General features: G+C 42.9%; 1 protein-coding gene across 12 annotated transcripts in view; it reads left to right on the top strand.

The window, feature by feature from the left end:
• mllt1a (MLLT1 super elongation complex subunit a) overlaps window positions 1–22,897 on the top strand; it is a 78,417-nt gene that overhangs the window by 17,483 nt on the left and 38,037 nt on the right. For all 12 annotated transcript variants that reach the window (XM_060932521.1, XM_060932524.1, XM_060932525.1 and 9 more), the window contains exon 2: window positions 1,021–1,201. In XM_060932521.1, coding sequence (XP_060788504.1) covers window positions 1,021–1,201 — 181 coding nt within the window. The remainder of the gene's footprint in view (window positions 1–1,020; window positions 1,202–22,897) is intronic.

Raw genomic sequence — 22,897 nt, forward strand, 5'->3', positions numbered from 1 at the left:
TCAGATGCCAGCAAGGTGGAGGTGGAGTACTGCTATGGGCTGGTATCATCAAAGACGAGCTTGTTGGACCTTTTTGAGTTGAGGATGGACTCAAACTCAACTCCCAGACCTACTGCCAGTTCCTGGAAGAAACCTTCTTCAAACAGTGGTATAGGAAAAAGTCAGCATCTTTCAAGAAGAACATGATTTTCATGCAGGATAACGCTCCATCTCATGCATCCAAATACTCCACTGCATGGCTAGCCAGTAAAGGTCTGAAAGGTGAAAAAATAATGACATGGCCCCCTTGTTCACCTGACCTAAACCCCATAGAGAACCTGTGGTCCATTATAAAACGTGAGGTCTACAAAGAGGGAAAACAGTACACCTCTCTGAACAGCGTCTGGGAGGCCGTGGTTGCTGCTGCACACAATGTTGGTCGTGAACAGATAAAGAAATTGACAGAATCTATGGATGGAAGGCTTTTGAGTGTCCTCATGAAGAAGGGTGGCTATATTGGTCACCGATTTGTTTTTGTTTTGTGTTTGAATGTCAGATATGTTTATTTGCAAATCTGGAGTTGTCATATCAGTGTACCTGGTGAAAATAAATAAGTGAAATGGCTACATATTTGTTTTTTATTAAGTTGCCTAATAATTCTGCACAGTGAAAGTTACCTGAACACATACATATTCTCCTAAAATGGCCAAAACTAAAAACGCCCCACTCTAACTTCCATACATATTCAGCTTTGATATTTATGAGTCTTTTTGGTTGATTGAGAACATAGTTGTTGTTCAATAATAAAACTAATCCTCAAAAATACAACTTGCCTAATAATTCTGCACTCCGTATATTATATGTCGGTAATACGCAGATTGCAATTTCGTTCAATTCAGTTACATTTTTACCAGAGTTGTGGCCGAGTTGCCAGCGGGGGATGTTGTGCTCTCAGAGCGCTGTTGTTTAAATATAGTAAGATAAAAATGTTGGCAGATGCCTGTATTTAGTGTAAACCTGTGTGTGTGTTTTTGTGTGTAGTGCACGGTACAGGTGAAGCTGGAACTGGGCCACCGTGCTCAGCTGCGGAAGAAGGCCACATCCGAGGGCTTCACACACGACTGGATGGTTTTCGTGCGAGGGCCCGAGAACAGCGACATCCAGCACTTTGTAGACAAAGTCATCTTCCGCCTGCACGAGAGCTTCCCCAAGCCCAAGAGAGGTGCGTGTGCGCCAACACGTGTCCCAACATGTCCTTCACGTCTCCTAGGACATGTACAGGGCACGTACATCTTTACATTCAGGAATATTCTGATTAACGTTACCTTGTGTACGAGTACATGGAGAGCTGAATTCATATAGAAAGGGGGTGCTATTCCTAATGAAAGGGGCGTGGCCTACAGTGCTGTAGCCAGGCATTAATCTCAGGAGGGTGATGAAACGTTTTCTACAGCCACTGTGAGATCAAGCGTGAAAACGGTCACTGAATTCTATAAAGCTGCTTCTACCATCAGCAATGATGTTGTTGTAATTATTATTAGTGTTATTTATGTTCCTCTGTTTACGGTAGAAAAAGGAGGGAAAAAGCCAATCACCAATACAACTTTTTTTTTTTTTAACTTTATTTTTATGGAGTCATTTATTTTACAGTATAGAAAGAAAGGAAAAAAGTGTAAGAGAGGCACAGATTGGGAATAGAAAATAAGCAGGGGGTAGATGAATCAGAATGACGTGTACATATTAAAGTGCACATCACGGGTAAATTCAGGAGCAAGATCAATGTAATTCTCAGGGTTTTTTCTAGAAAAATTTAGTATGAGGGCGCTCACCATGGCGAGGGAGCGAAGCGGGGGGATGGTGCCGGTTGTCCCCCCCGCCGTGCAAAGCCTTTGAAAAATGCTCCAATGGGACATTCTGAGGCTATCTGAGAGGGAAATTGTAACAAATTGTCTGTCAACATTGAAAAAGAAAGAAGTAATCTTCTTCTGCCCCGGACAGTCTTTGGCTTTCTTCCGCTTCGTGCCGCAGGATGACATCTTTAAATGCCCAAGTGTCAACAAAAACAACTCGCGAACTACTTCTGTCAAAAGCTCCCGCGCCGGTGGGTGAAAGGTCATTCAGTCTCGAGAAATCTCGCTCTACAAGTCAGCTGACCTTGTATGTAACCCATGTCAAATCTCGCTAGAGCAGCCGCGACAAGTAAACAACTAAACAACATGGCGCCTCAGTCTGGAAAACGCCAATTCGGATTGTTTTTGCACCGTCTGGCGGTGTATCTACTATGATTGGAATATTTTTGGAGCAATTATAATGTATTTGATGATCAGACACATTGTCACGTAGTGTTGCTGGGATGTTTTCACGGAGTCGGTAAGGGGGCGCACGCCGAGAGTAAGAGGGCGCAGCGCCCCTGTTCCCCCGTTTAGACGAAAGCCTGTAATTTTCCTATTTTATATTAAACTTTGGTCAAATATCTGTAACATTCTGCATTCTCTGCAATTTTTTTTTTTTACCTTGCGCAATGCCAGAAAAATTCAGTTGAAATCGAGCCATTTGAGGCGAATTGGTCCGCCTCTGAAAAAACTTGGCATTTGGATTTCCCGGCAAACATTGATTTTCGTGACGTCGCGTGTGGGACGCCTCCTTCTGAATCCTACGTCAGCGCTGGTTTGTTTGAGAAAACGACCCGGTGGTTTTCTGCAAATTTCTTCAACGTTATTGCGTAATTATTAAAATGGTTAACAGATGTATCGTAGGAGGGTGTAGCAACACCAATCTTGATGGGATTAGTACTCATCGTTTTCCAAAAGACCGGACAATGAGAGAGAAATGGGAGCGCTTGGTCTACACAGGCTGTGCACTGAAACCGTACAAAGCTCTCGCAGCCTGCTGGCACTTCTGCAGTTAACGTCACGAATCTGGCTCCAGACTCCCTCGGGATTTTTCCAGACGCGTTTTATTTTTTTCTGCTGTAGACAGATGGCCTTGTGCAAAATTACCCTTCTGGATGAGTGTGTAAAGGGACTTTCTTTCATATAAAAAAAAATGAAATTGGTCCAGAATATGCACTTTAAGAGAGGGTTTAGAAACATTTCAGTCCTTTTTGTTCCACTTGCCCATGTTCTTTTCTCCACATCGAGACATACAAGAAGGCTTCTGCTCTAATTGTGCAATAAACATTCAGTGCGTTTACATGCACATAGAGAAAATCGAATTTCTGCCGTAGCTCGACTGAAATCGAAGTTCTAAATACCATGGAAACACCTTAGCTCGGCTGAAATCGAACCGAACTGGATTTCTCGTAATCGAGCTACGCGACCTAGATTATGCGATTGTAGCCGAGCTACTTAGTGCATGTAAACCCTATCGAGCTACGTAGTCGAGCTACTTACTTCAGCACTGCCCCTTCCGGAAGTGACGAGACCACAAGCGGGAAACACAACAGCCTCGGTCGGCATGACAACAGTAGTAGTAGCAAGCAGCAGAAGAGGTCAGGAGGAACAAGGAGAACTTTGTTTATACTCTTGAATAGCTCTTCATGATGACAACCAAAAGTGTACCAACACGATGGGGCGTGTAGCGCCACCTGTGGCTCAGGTGCACAATGTACCTCACACAATAGCTCGATTTTCTTGTGTGCATGTAGGATTGGATTTCTCTGGCACCCCTGCTGGGACCCTTAGCTCGATTACCGACAGTAGCTCGATTACCGACAGTAGCTTGATTTGGATGTGCATGTAAACCCACTGACTGAGAGGGTACATCGAATAGGACATTAAGGGGCATGTTGCACACAAAAAAACCAAACCCCTTTTGTGATGAGGGGCCACTCATTCAGGGTGTTTTCACACCTGGTCCCCTTTAAAGGAACCAGACTCAGTCCTCTTTAAGTGGACCAAAAAGTGGACCAACAGAAAAAGAACTCGGTTCTTTTTGTGTTCACACTGTGAATTTATTACAAAGAGGACTGGGTTCTCTTTCTGGTCCAGTTAAGCTTTTTTTTTTTTTTTAAAGATTTTTTTGGGGCTTTTTTCACCTTTATTGGATAGGACAGTGTAGAGACAGGGCAGGAAATGAATGGGAGAGAGAGATGGGGCGGGATCGGGAAATGATGTCGGGTCGGAATCGAACCCGGGTCCCCGGATTTATGGTATGGCGCCTTAGGCACCTGAGCCACGACACCCCCAAGTCCAGTTAAGCTTTGATGGGGCCTCAGTCCTCTTTCTGTTCACACCAGGTCCTCTAGAGCCCTCAGACCCCTAGTGCACGGAATTCTGGGTAATTTTCTCTTGAATCAAAATGTCTGCTGCCATCCTTGCCCTGCTGTATTCTTTGATCAAAATAGTGCAGATTAAGGAAAATAAATTTATTTTTTATATATATATATATAAATAATTATATTATTGTGGCTGACTCATCAGTCAGTAAGTTCAGAGAACTGTAAAGCGGCTGTGGTAAGTTGCAAAAGGAAGTTGAGTTTCCCTGCTACAGTCACATGACCAACTACGGCAAACGAAGAAGGTTAAACTACAGTGAAAAAGGCGAAGTGAACCCGGTGCGCTTTTTGTTCACAATGCGCAGATTAGGCGAACTGTACTGAGACCACCTCCTGAGGTGGTCTCAGTTTGGTTCATTTTAAAGGGGTCTGGGTACGGTTGGAGTGTTCACATATGCGCAAAAAAATGCTGAGTCATCGATCTGAGTTCGGTTAGATGGCTGAAAGGGACCAAGTGTGAAAACACCCTCAATGTCCATTTCCTCCAGTATGTAGTAAATTTGTCCATGCACAGGTGCAGGAAAAAAGTCAGCTTTTCCCCGTCATATATTTCTTTTACAATTCCAACCCACTCTTTCGATGGGGACTTTTTTTTTTTTTTGTTAGCCACCTTTCTGTAATAGCATTTTTTACTGGCTGCTAATATTATTTTAACCAAATATTTATCTGTGACCTTGATAGTGCGGGAGATATTACCAAGACAAATTGTGCAAAAATCGTGTTTAATCTCAAAGCCTACTATTAGGGCTGTGCTCACAGCTCGCGATACTCGATCATGCACGATTTTCGGGGGTACGATACGATATCGTTTACTCACTTGAAAATCGAAAATCCCATATATGATACATTTCATGCATATCTCCCGGTTCTGTAGCAGGTTATCATCAATTTTCACTCGATTTAAAGCATGTTTCATGCCAGAAATCGACGGAAATTCATGCTTGCAACCTGTTCCAACCAAAAACATTATTTACAAATGGCGCTTCCAGTTACTCAGGGCCTGCGCACTAGAAATGAGCCTTTTTTTCCATCCAAACTACTTTTTGAAGCCCTCATTCTGATTGGCTGGTGTATTATAAGCCAGCCAATCAGAATCAGTGTCTTAAGGCAGCAGCATGCCGTAATGGCTGTTTGTTGTCTAATTAGTATCCAATATCTCGGTCATTTGTGCCTTTATTGTCCGACTTTTGTTATTGAAACACAACAAATGAAGAAGTAGATAACATCTTTAGACATTTGGTGACCCAAATCTGAAGTTTGCTTGGATAATATCAACTGGAAGTGGCTCAATCGGTATGTTGTTATCAGTAGATTGTTAAGTTTCAATGCGCTCTGCTACAGAGATCTTGCAGTCACGTGACCGGAATGTAAACAGCTGCCATTTTGTCGGTAAAAAACACCGCTGAATACTGCTGCACTCGTGTACAAAATGGATCAATTTTAACCGACGGACTACACGGCTCATTTTTCTAATGAACAGATAACTAGATATATGTCTAAAATAAACGACCTACAGATTAGTGACCCTTATCGATTACCGGACGTAGTTTTCACGACTGTGTCAGTGGATATGGAACTGCCAGAGGTGGAATACCCAGACGTGTATAATTACCTCATTAACTTTCCCTCGCTGTTCAGTGGTGAAGCACTGCGTGCTTATAAATCTCTGGACAGTTATCTTTACAGAAATTCAGGATTTGTCAGCGACTCAGATGTGGCATCTTGTAAACAAGAAAATAACAATCCTCATTGGACGGGTAAGTCACTTAAGTATTGAGTACTAGTACTGATACTAGATATATCAGTAGTATCTAGTATAGCACTGACCAGCCAATTATAGAATAGAATAAGGTAATTCCAGCTGTAATTCCAAATCGTCCGTCTTGTTTACCATGGATCTGGCGTTGGAGAAGTAGAGGCTTAGCAGTGGAGATTTGAGTGGCTGTTTTCTGAGCTTAGTCAACAGGCCGGCTCTGCAGCCTCGCTTTTGCTTCCTCTCCCGGCGCCGCCTCCTTCGCCTGCCAGACCCGATGACAATCCACGGAGACCCCGCTGGTCTCGCTATCTCGTCCGGAATGTTGTGCATGCGATGGAAATCGCTACAAACCGTCATTTTCTGCTGGAAACCAATGTCCAGTAAGTCCATACGGTTGTAGTGGATATTGAAGTCCGGTACAGATGAACAACACGCAAAAATACACACAAAAAACTTGCACAGGTAGGGAGAGCTTGTAGCCGCAGCCGTTGTAGTAGAATTGTATATACAGTAGACCCCCGCCTATTCGCGGTTCAGTATTCGCGAATTCACATATTCGCGGGATTTTATATAGAACATATCTCCTATACATTCACAGAAATCTCAGCGATTCGCGGTCATTTGCGGCGAACATATCGAACGTTTACGCACTGCTACATTCTCGGAGCTGATACGAATGAGCGCATTGTACAGTACAGTCTCGTGGTTCCCGTAGTTCAGACTTGTTCACGTGTTGTGCGTTCTTGGTATTTTTGAATAATTTTTACGCCCTACAATGGCTCCTAAACGCTCTGCATCTTCTAAGGCTCCTGCCAAGGAACCTAAGCGCCAGAAGAAGGTAATGACGCTGCAGGAGAAGGTAGGACTTCTCGATATGCTAAAGGAAGGGAAGAGTTTTGCGGCAGTGGCTCGTCACTACGGCATCAACGAGAGTACTGTGCGCTACATAAAGAGCAGTTTTATGGGGGGGGGGGGTTTTTACAAGTATTCGCAATTTTGGCTTATTCGTGGCCATGTTCGGTCCCTAACCCCCGCGAACACTGAGGGCTTACTGTAGTAGGGTTTTCCAGAAGAAAAGGTAGAAGTAGAATGAAGTAGAAGGCGGAAATATGGCGTTTGACCGACAAGATGGCGTCTGTTACAATCTGGATCGGCTGTGACGTCACATGCAAGATCTCTACAGACGCTGCAAGCCGCTAATTATGTCCCCCATGTCTCCATGGCCTCGTCTCGAGACTCATTGATTGAATAATTTTGGCGCCAAATGTATTCGCGCCCTCTGCTTACAATGCATTAAAGACCTCGTTAAACTCGATATATCGCGATATATATGGTACGATATATCGTGAGCAACTGATGGCAAACGAGCACAGCCCTACCTACTATTGATTTTATTTCCTCCACTACATCCCGCCAGTAGGATTGTATAATTGGACAGTACCAGAAAACATGGAAATGATGCGCCTGAGAGTTTCCACACACTCTCCAGCACCGTCTGTAACTAGGCTGGCCTTTCTTGGAGTGATGAATTGAATTATATTTTTCCATGTACAGTGGTGCTTGAAAGTTTGTGAACCCTTTAGAATTTTCTATATTTCTGCATAAATATGACCTAAAACATCAGATTTTCACACAAGTCCTAAAAGTAGATAAAGAGAACCCAGTTAAACAAACGAGACAAAAATATTATACTTGGTCATTTATTTATTGAGGAAAATGATCCAATATTACATATCTGTGAGTGGCAAAAGTATGTGAACCTTTGCTTTCAGTATCTGGTGTGACCCCCTTGTGCAGCAATAACTGCAACTAAACGTTTGCGGTAACTGTTGATCAGTCCTGCATACCGGCTTGGAGGAATTTTAGCCCATTCCTCCGTACAGAACAGCTTCAACTCTGGGATGTTGGTGGGTTTCCTCACATGAACTGCTCGCTACAGGGCCTTCCACAACATTTCCATTGGATTAAGGTCAGGACTTTGACTTGGCCATTCCAAAACATTAACTTTATTCTTCTTTAACCATTCTTTGGTAGAATGACTTGTGTGCTTAGGGTCGTTGTCTTGCTGAATGACCCACCTTCTCTTGAGATTTAGTTCATGGACAGATGTCCTGACATTTTCCTTTAGAATTCGCTGGTATAATTCAGAATTCATTGTTCCATCAATGATGGCAAGCCGTCCTGGCCCAGATGCAGCAAAACAGGCCCAAACCATGATACTACCACCACCATGTTTCACAGATGGGATAAGGTTCTTATGCTGGAATGCAGTGTTTTCCTTTCTCCAAACAAAACACTTCTCATTTAAACCAAAAAGTTTTATTTTGGTCTCATCCGTCCACAAAACATTTTTTCCAATAGCCTTCTGGCTTGTCCACGTGATCTTTAGCAAACTACAGACAAGCATAAATGTTGTTTTTAGAGAGCAGTGGCTTTCTCCTTGCAACCCTGCCATGCACACCATTGTTGTTTGGTGTTCTCCTGATGGTGGATTCATGAACATTGGCTAATGTTAATGTGAGAGAGGTCTTCAGTTGTTTAGAAGTTACCCTGGGGTCCTTTGTGACCTCGCCGACTATTACACGCCTTGCTCTTGGAGTGATCTTTGTTGGTCGACCACTCCTGGGGAGGGTAACAATGGTCTTGAATTTCCTCCATTTGTACACAATCTGTCTGACTGTGGATTGGTGGAGTCCAAACTCTTTAGAGATGGTTTTGTAACCTTTTCCAGCCTGATGAGCGTCAACAACGCTTTTTCTGAGGTCCTCAGAAATCTTTGTTCGTGCCATGATACACTTCCACAAACATGTGCTGTGAAGATCAGACTTTGATAGATCCCTGTTCTTTAAATAAAACAGGGTGCCCACTCACACCTGATTGTCATCCCACTGATTGAAAACACCTGACTCTAATTTCACCTTCAAATTAACTGCTAATCCTAGAGGTTCACATACTTTTGCCACTTACAGATATGTAATATTGGATCATTTTCCTCAATAAATAAATGACCAAGTCTAATGTTTTTGTCTCATTTGTTTAACTGGGTTCTCTTTATCTACTTTTAGGACTTGTGTGAAAATCTGATGATGTTTTAGGTCATATTTATGCAGAAATATAGAAAATTCTAAAGGGTTCACAAACTTAAAAGCACCACTGTAAATTCCCTCCAATGACCAGAACTTGAAGTGCTCATTTGAGTTTTACAAATGTTCAGCCATTCATCTTCTGAAATGGTTATTTTTGCTTCTTTTTCCCAGTTGGATTTAACATAGAGTGGAAAACCCATTGTTTGACTGTAAACAGGAGTAGATTCTGGTAATCAATTTCCAGTTTAGTTTAGATTTGTATGTGTTAATTAAATCAGAGTTGTATTCCTCTTTTTATATCACTGTTAAAATGAGCTCTAACTTGAAGGTATCTGAAGAAGTCTTGACTTTAAGTCGTAGTTGTCTAAGTTTTTGAAAACAGTCTCGTCTTCCTTTGTCAGAAATAAGACTATGCTGCGATGCCTTTAAAGAGCCACTGTTTGAAACGCCCATCCATCTGAGCGGGTATAAAATCTTTATCATATGCTACCCGTCGTAATAATTTAATGTGATTTTCCAGTTTACTTTGATGGGATTCACAAAACCAAATGTTTAAAGGGCAGATCTTGGGTAAATTCAGGAGCAAAATCAGTGTAATTCTCCTATTTTATGTTAAACTTTGCAAAATGTGACCGATATTTGACAATTTTGTGCAATTTTTTATTTTTTTTTTACCTTGCGCAATACCAGAAAAGTTCAGTTGAAATCGAGCCATTTGAGGCGAATTGGTCCGCCTTTGAAAAAACTTGGGATTTGGATTTCCCGGGAAACACTGATTTTCATGACGTTGCGTGCGGGACGCCTCCTTCTGAATCCTACGTCAGTGCTGGTTTGTTTATGAGAAAACGACCTGGTGGTTTTCTGCAAATTTCTTCAACGTTATCGCGTAATTATTAAAATGGTTAACAGATGTATCGTAGGAGGGTGTAGCAACACCAATCTTGATGGGATTAGTACTCATCGTTTCCCAAAAGACCGGACAATGAGAGAGAAATGGGAGCGCTTGGTCTACACAGGCTGTGCACTGAAACCGTGCAAAGCTCTCGCAGCCTGCTGGCGCTTCCGCAGGTAACGTCACGAATCTGGCTCCAGACTCGCTTGGGATTTTTCCAGACGCGTTTTTTTTTTTTTTCTGCTGTAGACAGATAGCCTTGTGCAAAATTACCCTTCTGGATGAGTGTGTAAAGGGACAGACTTTGATGTATTAAATAAATAAATAAATAAAAACCCAAAAATTGGTCCAGGATATGCACTTTAAGTGTGTTTTTGTCCAGCCACTTAAGTTTTGTTTATGCAGTAAGTATAGATTTCCGTCTCCAAGCAGGCTCTGGAGGGGAATGTCCAATTTTTCCATTTAGCATTGTAATATGGGTTGCACAAATAAATCAAATATCTAAGCTGTGCTGATTTGTAGTAGTTCACGATGTTTGGCAGAGATAATCCCCCTTTTTCTTTGGGCAGTTGCAATGTATTATATCTGATCCTTGGTTTAAAGGAACAGTCCACCGTACTTCCATAATGAAATATGCTCTTATCTGAATTGAGACGAGCTGCTCCGTACCTCTCCGAGCTTTGCGCGACCTCCCAGTCAGTCAGATGCAGTCAGACGCGCTGTCACTCCTGTTAGCAATGTAGCTAGGCTCAGTATGGCCAGTGGTATTTTTGGGGCCGTAGTTAGATGCGACCAAACTCTTCCGCGTTTTTCCTGTTTACATAGGTTTATATGACCAGTGATATGAAACAAGTTCAGTTACACAAATTGAAACGTAGCGATTTTCTATGCTATGGAAAGTCCGCACTATAATGACAGGCGTACTAACACCTTCCGCGCGCTTCGGCAGCGCATTGATATCTGAGCTCCGTATCAATGCGCTGCCGAAGCGCACAGAAGGTGTTAGTACGCCTGTCATTATAGTGCGGACTTTCCATAGCATAGAAAATCGCCACGTTTCAATTTGTGTAACTGAACTTGTTTCATGTCACTGGTCATATAAACCTATGTAAACAGGAAAAACGCGGAAGAGTTTGGTCGCATCTAACTACAGCCTCAAAAAATACCATTGGCTATACTGAGCCTAGCTACATTGCTAACAGGAGTGACAGCGCGTCTGACTGCGTCTGACTGACTGGGAGGTCGCGCAAAGCTCAGAGAGGTACGGAGCAGCTCGTCTCAATTCATATAAGAACATATTTCATTATGGAAGTACGGTGGACTGTTCCTTTAAGGCCTTTCCAAATGAACCCAGATAGCATTCTCTTCCATTCTGTTAATTGTTTTTCAGGTATTTCTATAGGTATTGACAGAAAAAGGAAAAGCAGTCATGGCAGGATGTTCATTTTAACTATATCTATTCGGTTATGTAAGTCCAGTGGTGGTAAACTCCAGTTGTTTAAATCTGTCTTTATCTCTTTAGTCCTTGGCAGATAATTAATCGCGTAGATGGTGGTTAAATCTTTTGGAGTTTTTATTCCTAAATATTTAATGGTGTTATTCTCCCATTTAAAATTGCAAGGGTTATTTATTTGTAGTGAGGGTATATAATTAAATGAAATAACTTGTGTTTTGTGCATGTTTTTAATTTATAACCCGAGTAATAACCGAATGTTTTCAAGGAGGATGTGAATTTTGGTAAACTCGAGTCTGGCTGCGAAAGAGTGATCAATTTGTCATCTGCGTAAAGGCAGGTCTTCAACTCGGTGCCTTTAATCCAAATTCCTCTCATGTCCTGATTAGGGATGTTAACTGATGACCGTTTGACTGATGGTTGACCGAATCAACGTCAACCGGTTAATTTTTTTTTTTTTTGGTTGTCGATTTAAAAAAAAAAAAAAAAAAAATTGATCGTTTTGAAGCTGCCGATTTTGGAGCGGAGAACCTGGAATTCTGTGTTGTAAACGCTTGGGGCATGCCATGCAGTGTAAGGACGACAGCTGACAAATCAGAAACACCCATTCAGTCATGTCCCGCCCTCCCGCCCCAGTTGAAGACAGCTGCCACTCGGCGAAAGAAAAGTGTAGACACAGGCTTTTTAGCTTACAAATTACTATTTTTTTTTTTTTTTTTTTAATTATTAGAAGGCACATGGAGTTTAGTCCTGCCCTGGCCAGTGCATTCTGAAAGTATGTTTCGGTCTGTAGCCAACAATGCATGTTACTGCAGATCATATCTCTCCACACAAACTAAAGGCGCAGATGCCGACTTTTGGAGGGAAGGAGAGAGAATGAAATGACGGCGGTGTCTGGAGGGGGAGTGACAAACACAGCTTTAATGTCTGTGAGCCAAGTCAGTGACGGCTTCAGAGCAACTTCAATACCATGCAGTAATGGCGTGTTGATATTGGTAACGGCGTTATAACGATTGTAGCTAATTAATTAGATTACCCGGCGTTATAACAGCCTTTATTTTAACGCCGTTATTCCCATCACTGAATGTTATGTACTACTTCTAGCACTTGACTTTATTTTCAACGCCATCATGGCCAACTGAAACGGTCTCGAAGCTGGAGCCATTTGTCCTCCGCTCCAAGACAAACCCCTCGACATCAGTGCCGCGTTTCACTAAATGTTTCGCGCTGTAGAAAAGGTAATGTGAGTGGAGGGCAGCGACTGGGACTGAATGTGCGGATGCTCGCGGTTAGATTTAGAATAGATTCTAATAATTCCAATTCTAGAATTTTAAACAGGGATGCAAACGGCGCGCCTTTTGGCGGATGCCGACTTCTTTTTCACGGCTGAATCGTGCAGATCCAATTTTTTTGGGGGGGGGCGTTGGAGTGTCTGAATAATTTCATCAGAGTAAATTCTGTATTAAAATTACTAAATAAGCAAATGCCTTTACAGTCCATGAAACATAGGAAGTATGAGAAGAAAACAGTAAATCAGAAAGCTGCGCACGTTTTCGCGGAAGCTGCGCAAATGTGCGCAGCTTTCTGATTTACTGTTTTCTTCTCATACTTCCTATGTTTCATGGACTGTAATGGCATTTGCTTATTTAGTAATTTTAATACAGAATTTACTCTGATGAAATTATTCAGACACTCCAACGCGCCCCCCCCCCCCCAAAAAAAAAATCGGATCTGCACGATTCAGCCGTGAAAAAGGCGGCATCCGCCAAAAGGCGCGCCGTTTGCATCCCTGTTTAAACTCATAGGTTAACCGACTTTAACCGGCTAATGAGGCTCGGTGGTCGGTCAAGATTTATTTTTCGCCATCCCTAGTCCTGATCTTCTCTAATAGCCTGAGCGAGAGGTTCGATAAATAGGGCGAACAAGGCTGGACTTGAGGGACATCCCTGCCGACAGCCTCTTTCAAGTGGCACAGGGTTGGTCAGACTACTGTTAATTTTGATTCTGTCTGAGGGGGAATGATACAAGTTTTTTAGATATAGGATGACTTTAATATTAAAGCCAAATCTTTGCAGTGTTCAGTATTCCCAACTAACTGAATCGAATGCCTTTTCGGCATCGAGGCTGAGAACAATGGACTTGTCTTTATTTTTGCCCATATGCTCCATTAAACGTAAAGCTCGTCTTGCGCCGTCTTGTATCTGTCTGGTTTTAAGGAACCCCGTCTGGTCGTCATCTGTTATGTCTGGAATAACATTTTCTCATCGTTTTGCGATTATTGAGGCGTATAGTCGGAGTTTAAAATCGATATCGGTCTGTATGAACTGCCTGCAGATTTATCTTTGCCCACCTTGGGAATGACAGAGATGATGGCATGTCTCCAGGAGGCTGGTGTTCCTCCTCCATTAAGTGTAAAATTAAAGCATTTCAATAATGTTGGTGATAGTAACTCTCTAAATGTTTTATACCGTTCTGCGGAGTATCCATCCTCACCTGGCATTTTATTTGTTTTGAGTCTCGAGATGGCATGATCCAGCTCTTTTTGTTCTTTCATTCGTCATTATTTTATTCTGTTCTGATCCAATGGATGGTAAATCCAGCGAGTTCAGGAAATGGTATAATGCTCAAAGAATCCGCTCCTTTCAGTTGTGTGTACAAATCTTTATAGTAATTTTAGTGTTTTTGTATTTTTCATTTATGACTGACTTATTTTTCCTGATCGTGTGTCCTTAATTTTATGGATGGACCTTTTCTCCTGTTGCGTTCTTATCCTCCAGGCTAACAGCCTTTTAAGGCCCAGTCACACAGCCAAAACTGCATGAATTGCGCATAAATTTCGAGTCGTGCGCGATTCATCAGTGCTGTGCGTAATTCATAAGTTTTTTTGTTTTTTTTTTTTTTTTTTGGACGTGGAGCATCAGTAGTTGTCAGTGGATGTTCGACGAATCGGGTTTGTGCGCGATTCCAGGTTTTGAGCTGCTCAAAAATATTGATCACGCACAAGTATGCGCGATTGTGCGCCGTTTAACGCAATTCGTGCGTCCTTTGCCGTAGTTCTGACGCGGACAATGCGCGACATATGTGTGGACCGTTAGTGGTTGATCGCAAGAAATTTACCGCTACCGCGCACGTCGATGACTTTTCAATGACAAATAACGCACATCACGCATGTCTCGCTGTAGTAACACGTACATTTCACTGATATCCACTGACAAAAAAACAGAAATTGTCCCTCTTTTGACCCTATGCGCTGATGTGCGTGATTGTAAGTGATTTGTACGTAGTTCATGCGCAATTAATCGGTGATTTTCGACCACGCACACCCCCAAAAAATGGTCAATTTCTCCACTGACAATCACGCACAAGCCAACTTTATACGTGATTTATACGTGATTTATGCGTGATCGGCTGTGTGACTGGGCCTTTAGTTCTTGGCCCATTATCGTAGTACCTTTTTTTGTTTTGATAAACTTGGCTTTCATTTCCTCATGACTATCATGTACAGTGCTGAGCATAAATGAGTGCACCCCCTTTGAAAAGTAACATTTTAAACAATATCTCAATGAACACAAACAATTTCCAAAATGTCGACAAGACAAAGTTTAATATAACATCTGTTTAACTTATAACGGGAAAGGAAGGCTAATTACGGAAGCCGAGAGAGGCCCTTCATATAATTCTTTTTTTTTTTCACCTTGTTATCCCGAGATAACGACAATTAATTCGAGATCTCGAGAAAACAAAACAATTATTTCATGATCTCGAGTAAACAGCTGAGAAATGGTTCATTCAGGTGCGCCAAGAGACTTGTGATATGCTGACTTTGGTGCTATTTCTCATTCTGTATAGACGCAACTTCGGTCATTAGAATGTCTGGAATAATCGATCACCTAATAAGGCAATATTTTGATCAGGGGTTGACACAGGGAGAGATTGCATTAAGGGGGCGCAGCTCTGCTAGAAATCTCAGCTGTTTTCTCGAGATCATGAAATAATTGTTTTTTTCGAGATCACGGAATAGTTGTTTTCTCGACATCCTGAATTGATTATGTCGTTATCTCGGAATAACGGTTTTGTTTTTTCGAGATCTCGAATTAGTTGTGTTGTTTTTTCTCAACATCCTGAATTAATTATGTCGTTATCTTGGGATAACAAGGTGAATAAAAAAAGATTATATGAAGGGCCTCTCGCGGCTTCCGTAGTTAATAATATAACTTGGATTACTCGTTTTTCAGTTTTACTCAAATTAGGCTGGTGCAAAAATGAGTACACCCCACAACAAAAACTACTACATCTAGTACTTTGTATGGCTTCCATGATTTTTAATGACAGCACCAAGTCTTCTAGGCATGGAATGAACAAGTTGGCGACGTTTTGCAACATCAATCTTTTTCCATTCTTCAACAACGACCTCTTTTAGTGACTGGATGCTGGATGGAGAGTGATGCTCAACTTGTCTCTTCAGAATTCCCCATAGGTGTTCGATTGGGTTCAGATCAGGAGACATACTTGGCCACTGAATCACTTTCACCCTGTTCTTCTTCAGAAATCCAACAGTGGCCTTAGATGTGTGTTTAGTCATGTTGGAAAAGTGCACGATGACCAAGGGCACGGAGTGATGGTAGCATCTTGTCTTTCAGTATAGAGCAATATGTCTGTGAATTCACGATGCCATCAATGAAATGCAGCTCCCCGACACCAGCAGCACTCATGCAGCCCCACATAAGGACACTGCCACCACCATGTTTCACTGTAGGCACCAGGCATTTTTCTTTGTATTCCTCACCTTTGCGACGCCATCAGTTCCAAAAACATTTATCTTGGTCTCATCACTCCAGAGTATAGAGTCCCAGTAGTCTTCATCTTTGTCAGCATGGGCCCTTTTGTGCCTGGGCTTTAGGAGAGGCTTCTTTCGTGGACGGCATCCATGCATGCCATTCCTCTGCAGTGTACGCCGTATTGTGTCACGGGAAATAGTCACCCCAGTTTGGCTTTCTACTTCTTTAGATAACTGCAGTGAACTTGCATGCTGATTTTCTTCAACCCTTCTCATCAGAAGACGCTCCTGTCGAGGTGTTAACTTCCGTGGACGACCTGGACGTCTCTGTGAGATGGTTGCAGTTCCAGCTTTCTTAAATTTTTGTACCACTTCTGCTACAGTATTCTGACTGATAAGTAAAGCTTTGCTGATCTTCTTGTAGCCTTCACCTTTGTGGTAGAAAGAAATTATTTTCTTTGGGGAATTCTGAAGAGACAAGTTGAGCATCGCTCTCCATCCAGTCACTAAAAGAGGTCGTTGTTGAAGAATGGAAAAAGATTGATGTTGCAAAATGTCACAAACTTGTTCATTCCATGCCTAGAAGACTTGGTGCTGTCAGTGAAAATCATGGAGGCCGTACAAAGTACTAGATGTAGTAGTTTTTGTTGTGGGGTGCACTCATTTTTGCACCACCCTAATTTGAGTAAAACTGAAAAAATGTGTAATCTAAGTCGTCATATTAGCCTTACTTTCCTGTTATAAGTTAAACAGATGTTACAGTATATTAAACTTTGTCTTGTCGACATTTTGGAAATTGTTCGTGTTCTTTGTTTAAAATGTTACTTTTCAAAGGGGGTGTACTTATTTACACTCAGCACTGTATTTCGTTTAAGTTTTGTTGAAATGAGTTTTATCTGATCTAATAATTTGGAATCATTAAGTTCCATGTGTTTCAATTCTAGTTTGTTTTTTTTTTTTTTTAGTTCCTGCAACAAGTCTTTTATTTGCTTCTGTTTCTCCGTCTTTTTAATTGAGGACCACAATACAAGTTTTCCTCTTATTACTGCCGTGGCAGCATCCCGTACAGTACCGGTACCTGGAGACACTTCATCAGTATCATTTTGTTCTAAATATTCTTTAAGTCCCTTTTGAATGTATTGATTGCACAAAGGATCATTTAATAAGCGTGCGTTGAGCCTCCATGTCGTATTTTTGACTTCAGTGTCCAGACGTAGGGATAAATATACGCCTGCGTGGTCTGAGATGTCTTTAAAGGCCTCTGCATGCTCTTGCGACAAGGCTTTCGCAGATAGCTTTTCGCAGACAGTTGTAGTTTATTGTTGAGCGGGGGAATAGGCGTGCGCGATGTTATTCACCGGCACAACGCAAGGGGGCGCGAAGTCGCTAGGAGTGGTTGGTGGGTGTGGTTAGTGGAGTGTTTATCCTCCGGTTACTTATAATGACGAACTTTTTTATAATGACTAGAACTGGAGTCATATAGATGTACGTACTTCCTCAATCAACCGCTCTTCATGCTGCTCCATCTTCGCTCGTGTTTTTAAAAATGCCGGTCGTGAAAACAAAACAAACCGGGAAAGTAGGGAAGCGGAAGTGCGTGTACAGCGGATGTAGAGTGGACCAATCAGAGCCCTCTTGTCTGCGGCGCTGTCTGCGAGGCTTCTGCGGTGGTCACAATTTTTGGGAGGTGCGCGCAGAGTGTCTGCGAAGGTGGGGGGTGCTATGCAGACACTGTCTGCGACACCGTCTGCGAGGACTGGGTTGTCAGCATAAATTGGCCTTAACCCCTATTTGACACTTTAAAATTCTGTCTTTCTGAATTAAACATGAAAAAGTAGTCAGTTCGTGAATGCTCATTATGAGGGTGGGAGAAAAAGGTAAACTGCCTTGCTGTTGGTTTTAATTCCCTCCATACATCCATCATGGCTGCTTCTCGGAGAAGTTTCTAACAGTGACGGTCTCAGGATTAATTCTCTGTTACATCAGTGGAGTCAAGGGAGGGTTGTAATTGTATATTCCAATCTCCACCACAAATGAGGACCCCAGCGGCCTCTTCAGCAATCCAGTCAAATATATTTTCTTCATAAACGTTTTATCGTTACCTGGGGGTCTATACACGTTTAATAATGTTACCTGTTTGTGATCAATGTAACCTTTTTACTAGAACGCATCTCCCTTCAGTATCCTTTATCTGTTTGAGATCTGGAATGTAACTGTTAGAAATTAAAGCTCATAGGCAACGGTTTTAATTTTATGCATGTTTGAAACTTTGTGTGTGAAAAAAATCCTCTAATTTTCTTCTGGTCCCAAGAAGTATTGTTAATAAGTAATAATTAAAATAAGTTAGCGCGGATCACGGCGAATTTCTTTTCGGCTATTTTCATGACCACTTGGCTTGAGATGTCATTTAAGCCAAACAAACCGCTCGAGTTGAGTCCACTTCCATTTACTTACATTGCCGTTCAGCTTGAGTGCAGACGCGCGTTCAGGAATTTCCAAAGAAAACCCCCCATGCCTTATTGCTGTGCAGTGAACTGTAACAACGGGACCGGTTCAGGAAGAAGTTTTTACCTTTATCCGAGAGAGGAGAAGAGGCGGAGAGAGTGGATTGGCTTTTTCCGAAAGAGGAGGAGAAGAGGCAGAGTGAGAGGGTTGGCTTTTTCTGAAAGGGAAGAGGCGGAGCGAGAGGGTTGGCTTTTTCCGAAAGAGGAGAAGGGGCGGGGCGGGAGGGTTGGCTTTTTCCGAAAGAGGAGAAGGGGCGGGGCGGGAGGGTTGGCTTTTTTCCTGAAAGAGGAGAAGGGGCGGGGCGGGAGGGTTGGCTTTTTTCCCGAAAGAGGAGAAGGGGCGGGGCGGGAGGGTTGGCTTTTTTCCCGAAAGAGGAGAAGGGGCGGGGCGGGAGGGTTGGCTTTTTTCCCGAAAGAGGAGAAGGGGCGGGGCGGGAGGGTTGGCTTTTTTCCCGAAAGAGGAGAAGGGGCGGGGCGGGAGGGTTGGCTTTTTTCCCGAAAGAGGAGAAGGGGCGGGGCGGGAGGGTTGGCTTTTTTCCCGAAAGAGGAGAAGGGGCGGGGCGGGAGGGTTGGCTTTTTTCCCGAAAGAGGAGAAGGGGCGGGGCGGGAGGGTTGGCTTTTTTCCCGAAAGAGGAGAAGGGGCGGGGCGGGAGGGTTGGCTTTTTCCCCGAAAGAGGAGAAGGGGCGGGGCGGGAGGGTTGGCTTTTTCCGAAAGAGGAGAAGGGGCGGGGCGGGAGGGTTGGCTTTTTCCGAAAGAGGAGAAGGGGCGGGGCGGGAGGGTTGGCTTTTTCCGAAAGAGAAGGGGCGGGCGGGAGGGTTGGCTTTTTCCGAAAGAGAAGGGGCGGGGCGGGAGGGTTGGCTTTTTCCGAAAGAGGAGAAGGGGCGGGGCGAGAGGGTTGGCTTTTTCCGAAAGAGGAGAAGGGGCGGGGCGGGAGGGTTGGCTTTTTCCGAAAGAGGAGAAGGGGCGGGGCGGGAGGCAGCGCTCGAAACTAACGGTGTCCCGATGTCCCGGGGACCATAAAGAATGTCATCGGGACACAAAATTATCATATCTGGGACAATCCCGGGACAATGGAAAAAAAATAGATCTAGAAAAAAAAGTTCTACATTAATATTATTTACAAAGCCGTAACACATACGTAGACATTCACCTAATTTGTCAATTTTAATTTTAAAACGTTAACAGCGAAAAATACATAGTAGCTTCACTTTCGATGCACCTGCATCCGTAGGCTACAGAGCAGCGCATTCTGTTCTAGAATCTTCGGCCGGAGTCCGCGTTATATGGACTTGGAATGGAATTGCTACCGCACACGCTGCGCCGACTCTTGCCAGAACAAAAATGCTGAAGTGGTTGAAGCGGACCGACCGCGGGGAAGAAACTGAAAGCCCAGACATAACGTCTCCGGGACCTTCAGGATCCAAAGTGTCATCGCCTGGTCTGCAGGCAACGCTAGCAACTGAATGAACTTAATGAACACTGTTAGACACGTTATAGAATACAACAGGAATGATGTGGATGATATTGACGGAAGATACCGTTCAACAGAATAAGTGAGTTTTCTTGGTGTCTTTCTAGTTCAGAAAGTTTAGTCAGTCAGCAGCACAACTAGGCTCGGACCTGCTGGCACTATGTTGATGTTGCTAACTTTCGCACCCACGTTTCGGCAGCGAAAGTTCATAAAAATGGATAACGGAAAGTTCATAAAAATGGATAACGGAAAGTTCATAAAAATGGATAACGGTAATGGTGAAAATGATAAGTTGGCCTTATAAGTGCCAACAGATATTCAAGGTATAAGTAGATGAAATGAACATAAAAGGGGTCTTATTTTCAACTAAAGTGTACTGCAGATGTAGGGAGTTGAAACATTTTCTGAATGAGCTAGTTGGCCCCTTTAAATAAACGGGTATCTATTCATACAGTGAGATCGCCAAAGTTTAATAAACTGAAAATGCAATAACTGTAATTTTGAAGTAGATGATGTATAGGACATGTGTCGCTTGTGTCTTGTGACTTATTGTAAAAATGATATAAAGGGTTCAAAATCGCATAGTTATAAATATAATAGTAACTTCATATGATAATATTAACCACTGGTTATTTCAGAGAGGAAAAAAATGGGGACACTATTGCTTCCATTCGGGACAATACAACACAGAATTCGGGACCACTGGGGGGCACAAAGAAAAAAAGTTAATTTCGAGCCCTGGCGGGAGGGTTGGCTTTTTCCAAAAGAGGAGAAGGGGCGGGGCGGGAGGGTTGGCTTTTTCCGAAAGAGAAGGGGCGGGAGGGTTGGCTTTTTCCGAAAGAGGGGCGGGAGGGTTGGCTTTTTCCGAAAGAGGGGCGGGGTGGAGAGAGTGGATTGTGTGCGTGAAACAAAATCAAGCAGTCAAAGAAGAAACGGAGCAGCAACACTCAAGCAAAAAGGAGAAGATTGGAGGGAAACATTTTTACTTTTGCTTGCAGTTGACAAGTCAAGAATCCTGAGGGATCCTGTCCAATCATTGTGGAAATGAGACAAAGGGATATTTCCTCGCTTAGAGTATACTATAAATAGTATAATGCCGCAGATGGCAGGCTAATGTGGCCTACTGGTGCACTGTCCAGTAATCGTTCCCTATATCCACTAGGGAGGGCGGTTTAATTATTCTTCAAAAGGGCTCTTATTTGGTATTACGACGAAAGTAGGAATTTATCGTGACTACCAGGATAAATCGTTTGGGCGCTAGTCTTGTTGAGGACCGCGATCAGAGTCGGCCGAGTCGCTGTCCGATTCCGAGGCCGCACGGTCAAACCAGTGAGCCACATTCACCGATTGCTTCGCAACAGCCAGAGGTTCATACACACATGGTTTCACCTCTCGATATTTAATTTGGAGAGTTCCTGCTTCAAAATCGCTATCAGACATTTTACACAACCTCCCACGACCAAAGTCCGTACACATGTGCTCGGTTCGCAGGTAAACACACAGCTGCTCCCGGTCTGTTTGGCTTAAATGACATCACGATGACGGTCCCCTGGCGGTGAAAGTGCGCATAAGTGAGACTGCCAAGAAATATGATTTTGTTTTTCTCTTTTCATTTTAGTAATCAGCTTGCTCCTTTTGATAGGATTTTGCAGACCGTTAACATTTAGAGTAATTGCTTTGTACTCCTGATTCAGCATTCTACCTCTTAATTCTAATGCACGTATTTTGCCCCTCCATTAACATCTGTGCTGAACAAAACAACCAAACAAAAATAACCTCCAACAGTGAAGTGAAATAACTTGTAAACAGGGAGGGGAAGCCTCCAAAGGGAGGGACCCTCCAGATGCGTCCTATAAGCGATTGTCATGCACACAATTAGTGGTTTTGATGCAGTTTGTCCCCCAGAGAAACAGTCCGATCAGTATTCTCATATTATTATGAGCTAAGAACTAGGGCTGGGCGATTTTACGATTACGATGTTATTCACGATATAAAATCTCTACGATTAGAAATTAGACACGTACGATATGCCTACGATAAGCCTACGCCTTCAATAAAATTACTTCATCCGAAGTTTTGACAGACACGCGAATAGCCAATCATAACTAAACAGTACCGCACGTAACCAATCAGTTGGAAGAGAGCCACGTCAAGTTAGGCTGCGTGCACACACAAACACACACGTGTAGCAGCAACGCACAGCATGGCTGTGGTGAAGTTTGCAGGAGCGCGGCATTTCTCCAACAAAGCGTGAAACAAAGCGATTATAAAAATGAGCGAGAAGCCGACTGACCGGAGTTCTGAACAGGAAAGTCAGAGCACTGCCCTGGAGGACATCGTTGAAAAGAAGGGCCAGAGATCTTCGGTTGTGTGGAGGTATTTTGGATATTTAAAATCGGACATACAGCAAAGTGTTACACAAAACCTTAAACACACTGACGTACAGGATTGCACTTTTTTTTCTCCTTGCAGCATAAGGTTTACACGTCAATATGTCTTTTATGTTTATTTGAAAGCTGCTAGAATTTGCACAAATGATTAACAATGGTATATAGTTTTTATTTTTCAGTTTCAATTTATTCATTTGAACAAAAAGAACAAAAGAATGTGCATCCAGTTTGTTTTGGTTCCGTGAAACTTGCAGGCTTGTTAAGCTATTTTTGTTAATTAGGAAGGAACTACTAATTTGTAATGTTCATATT

This window comes from Neoarius graeffei, chromosome 10, assembly GCF_027579695.1.
Source record: "Neoarius graeffei isolate fNeoGra1 chromosome 10, fNeoGra1.pri, whole genome shotgun sequence".
Lineage (NCBI taxonomy): Eukaryota > Metazoa > Chordata > Actinopteri > Siluriformes > Ariidae > Neoarius > Neoarius graeffei.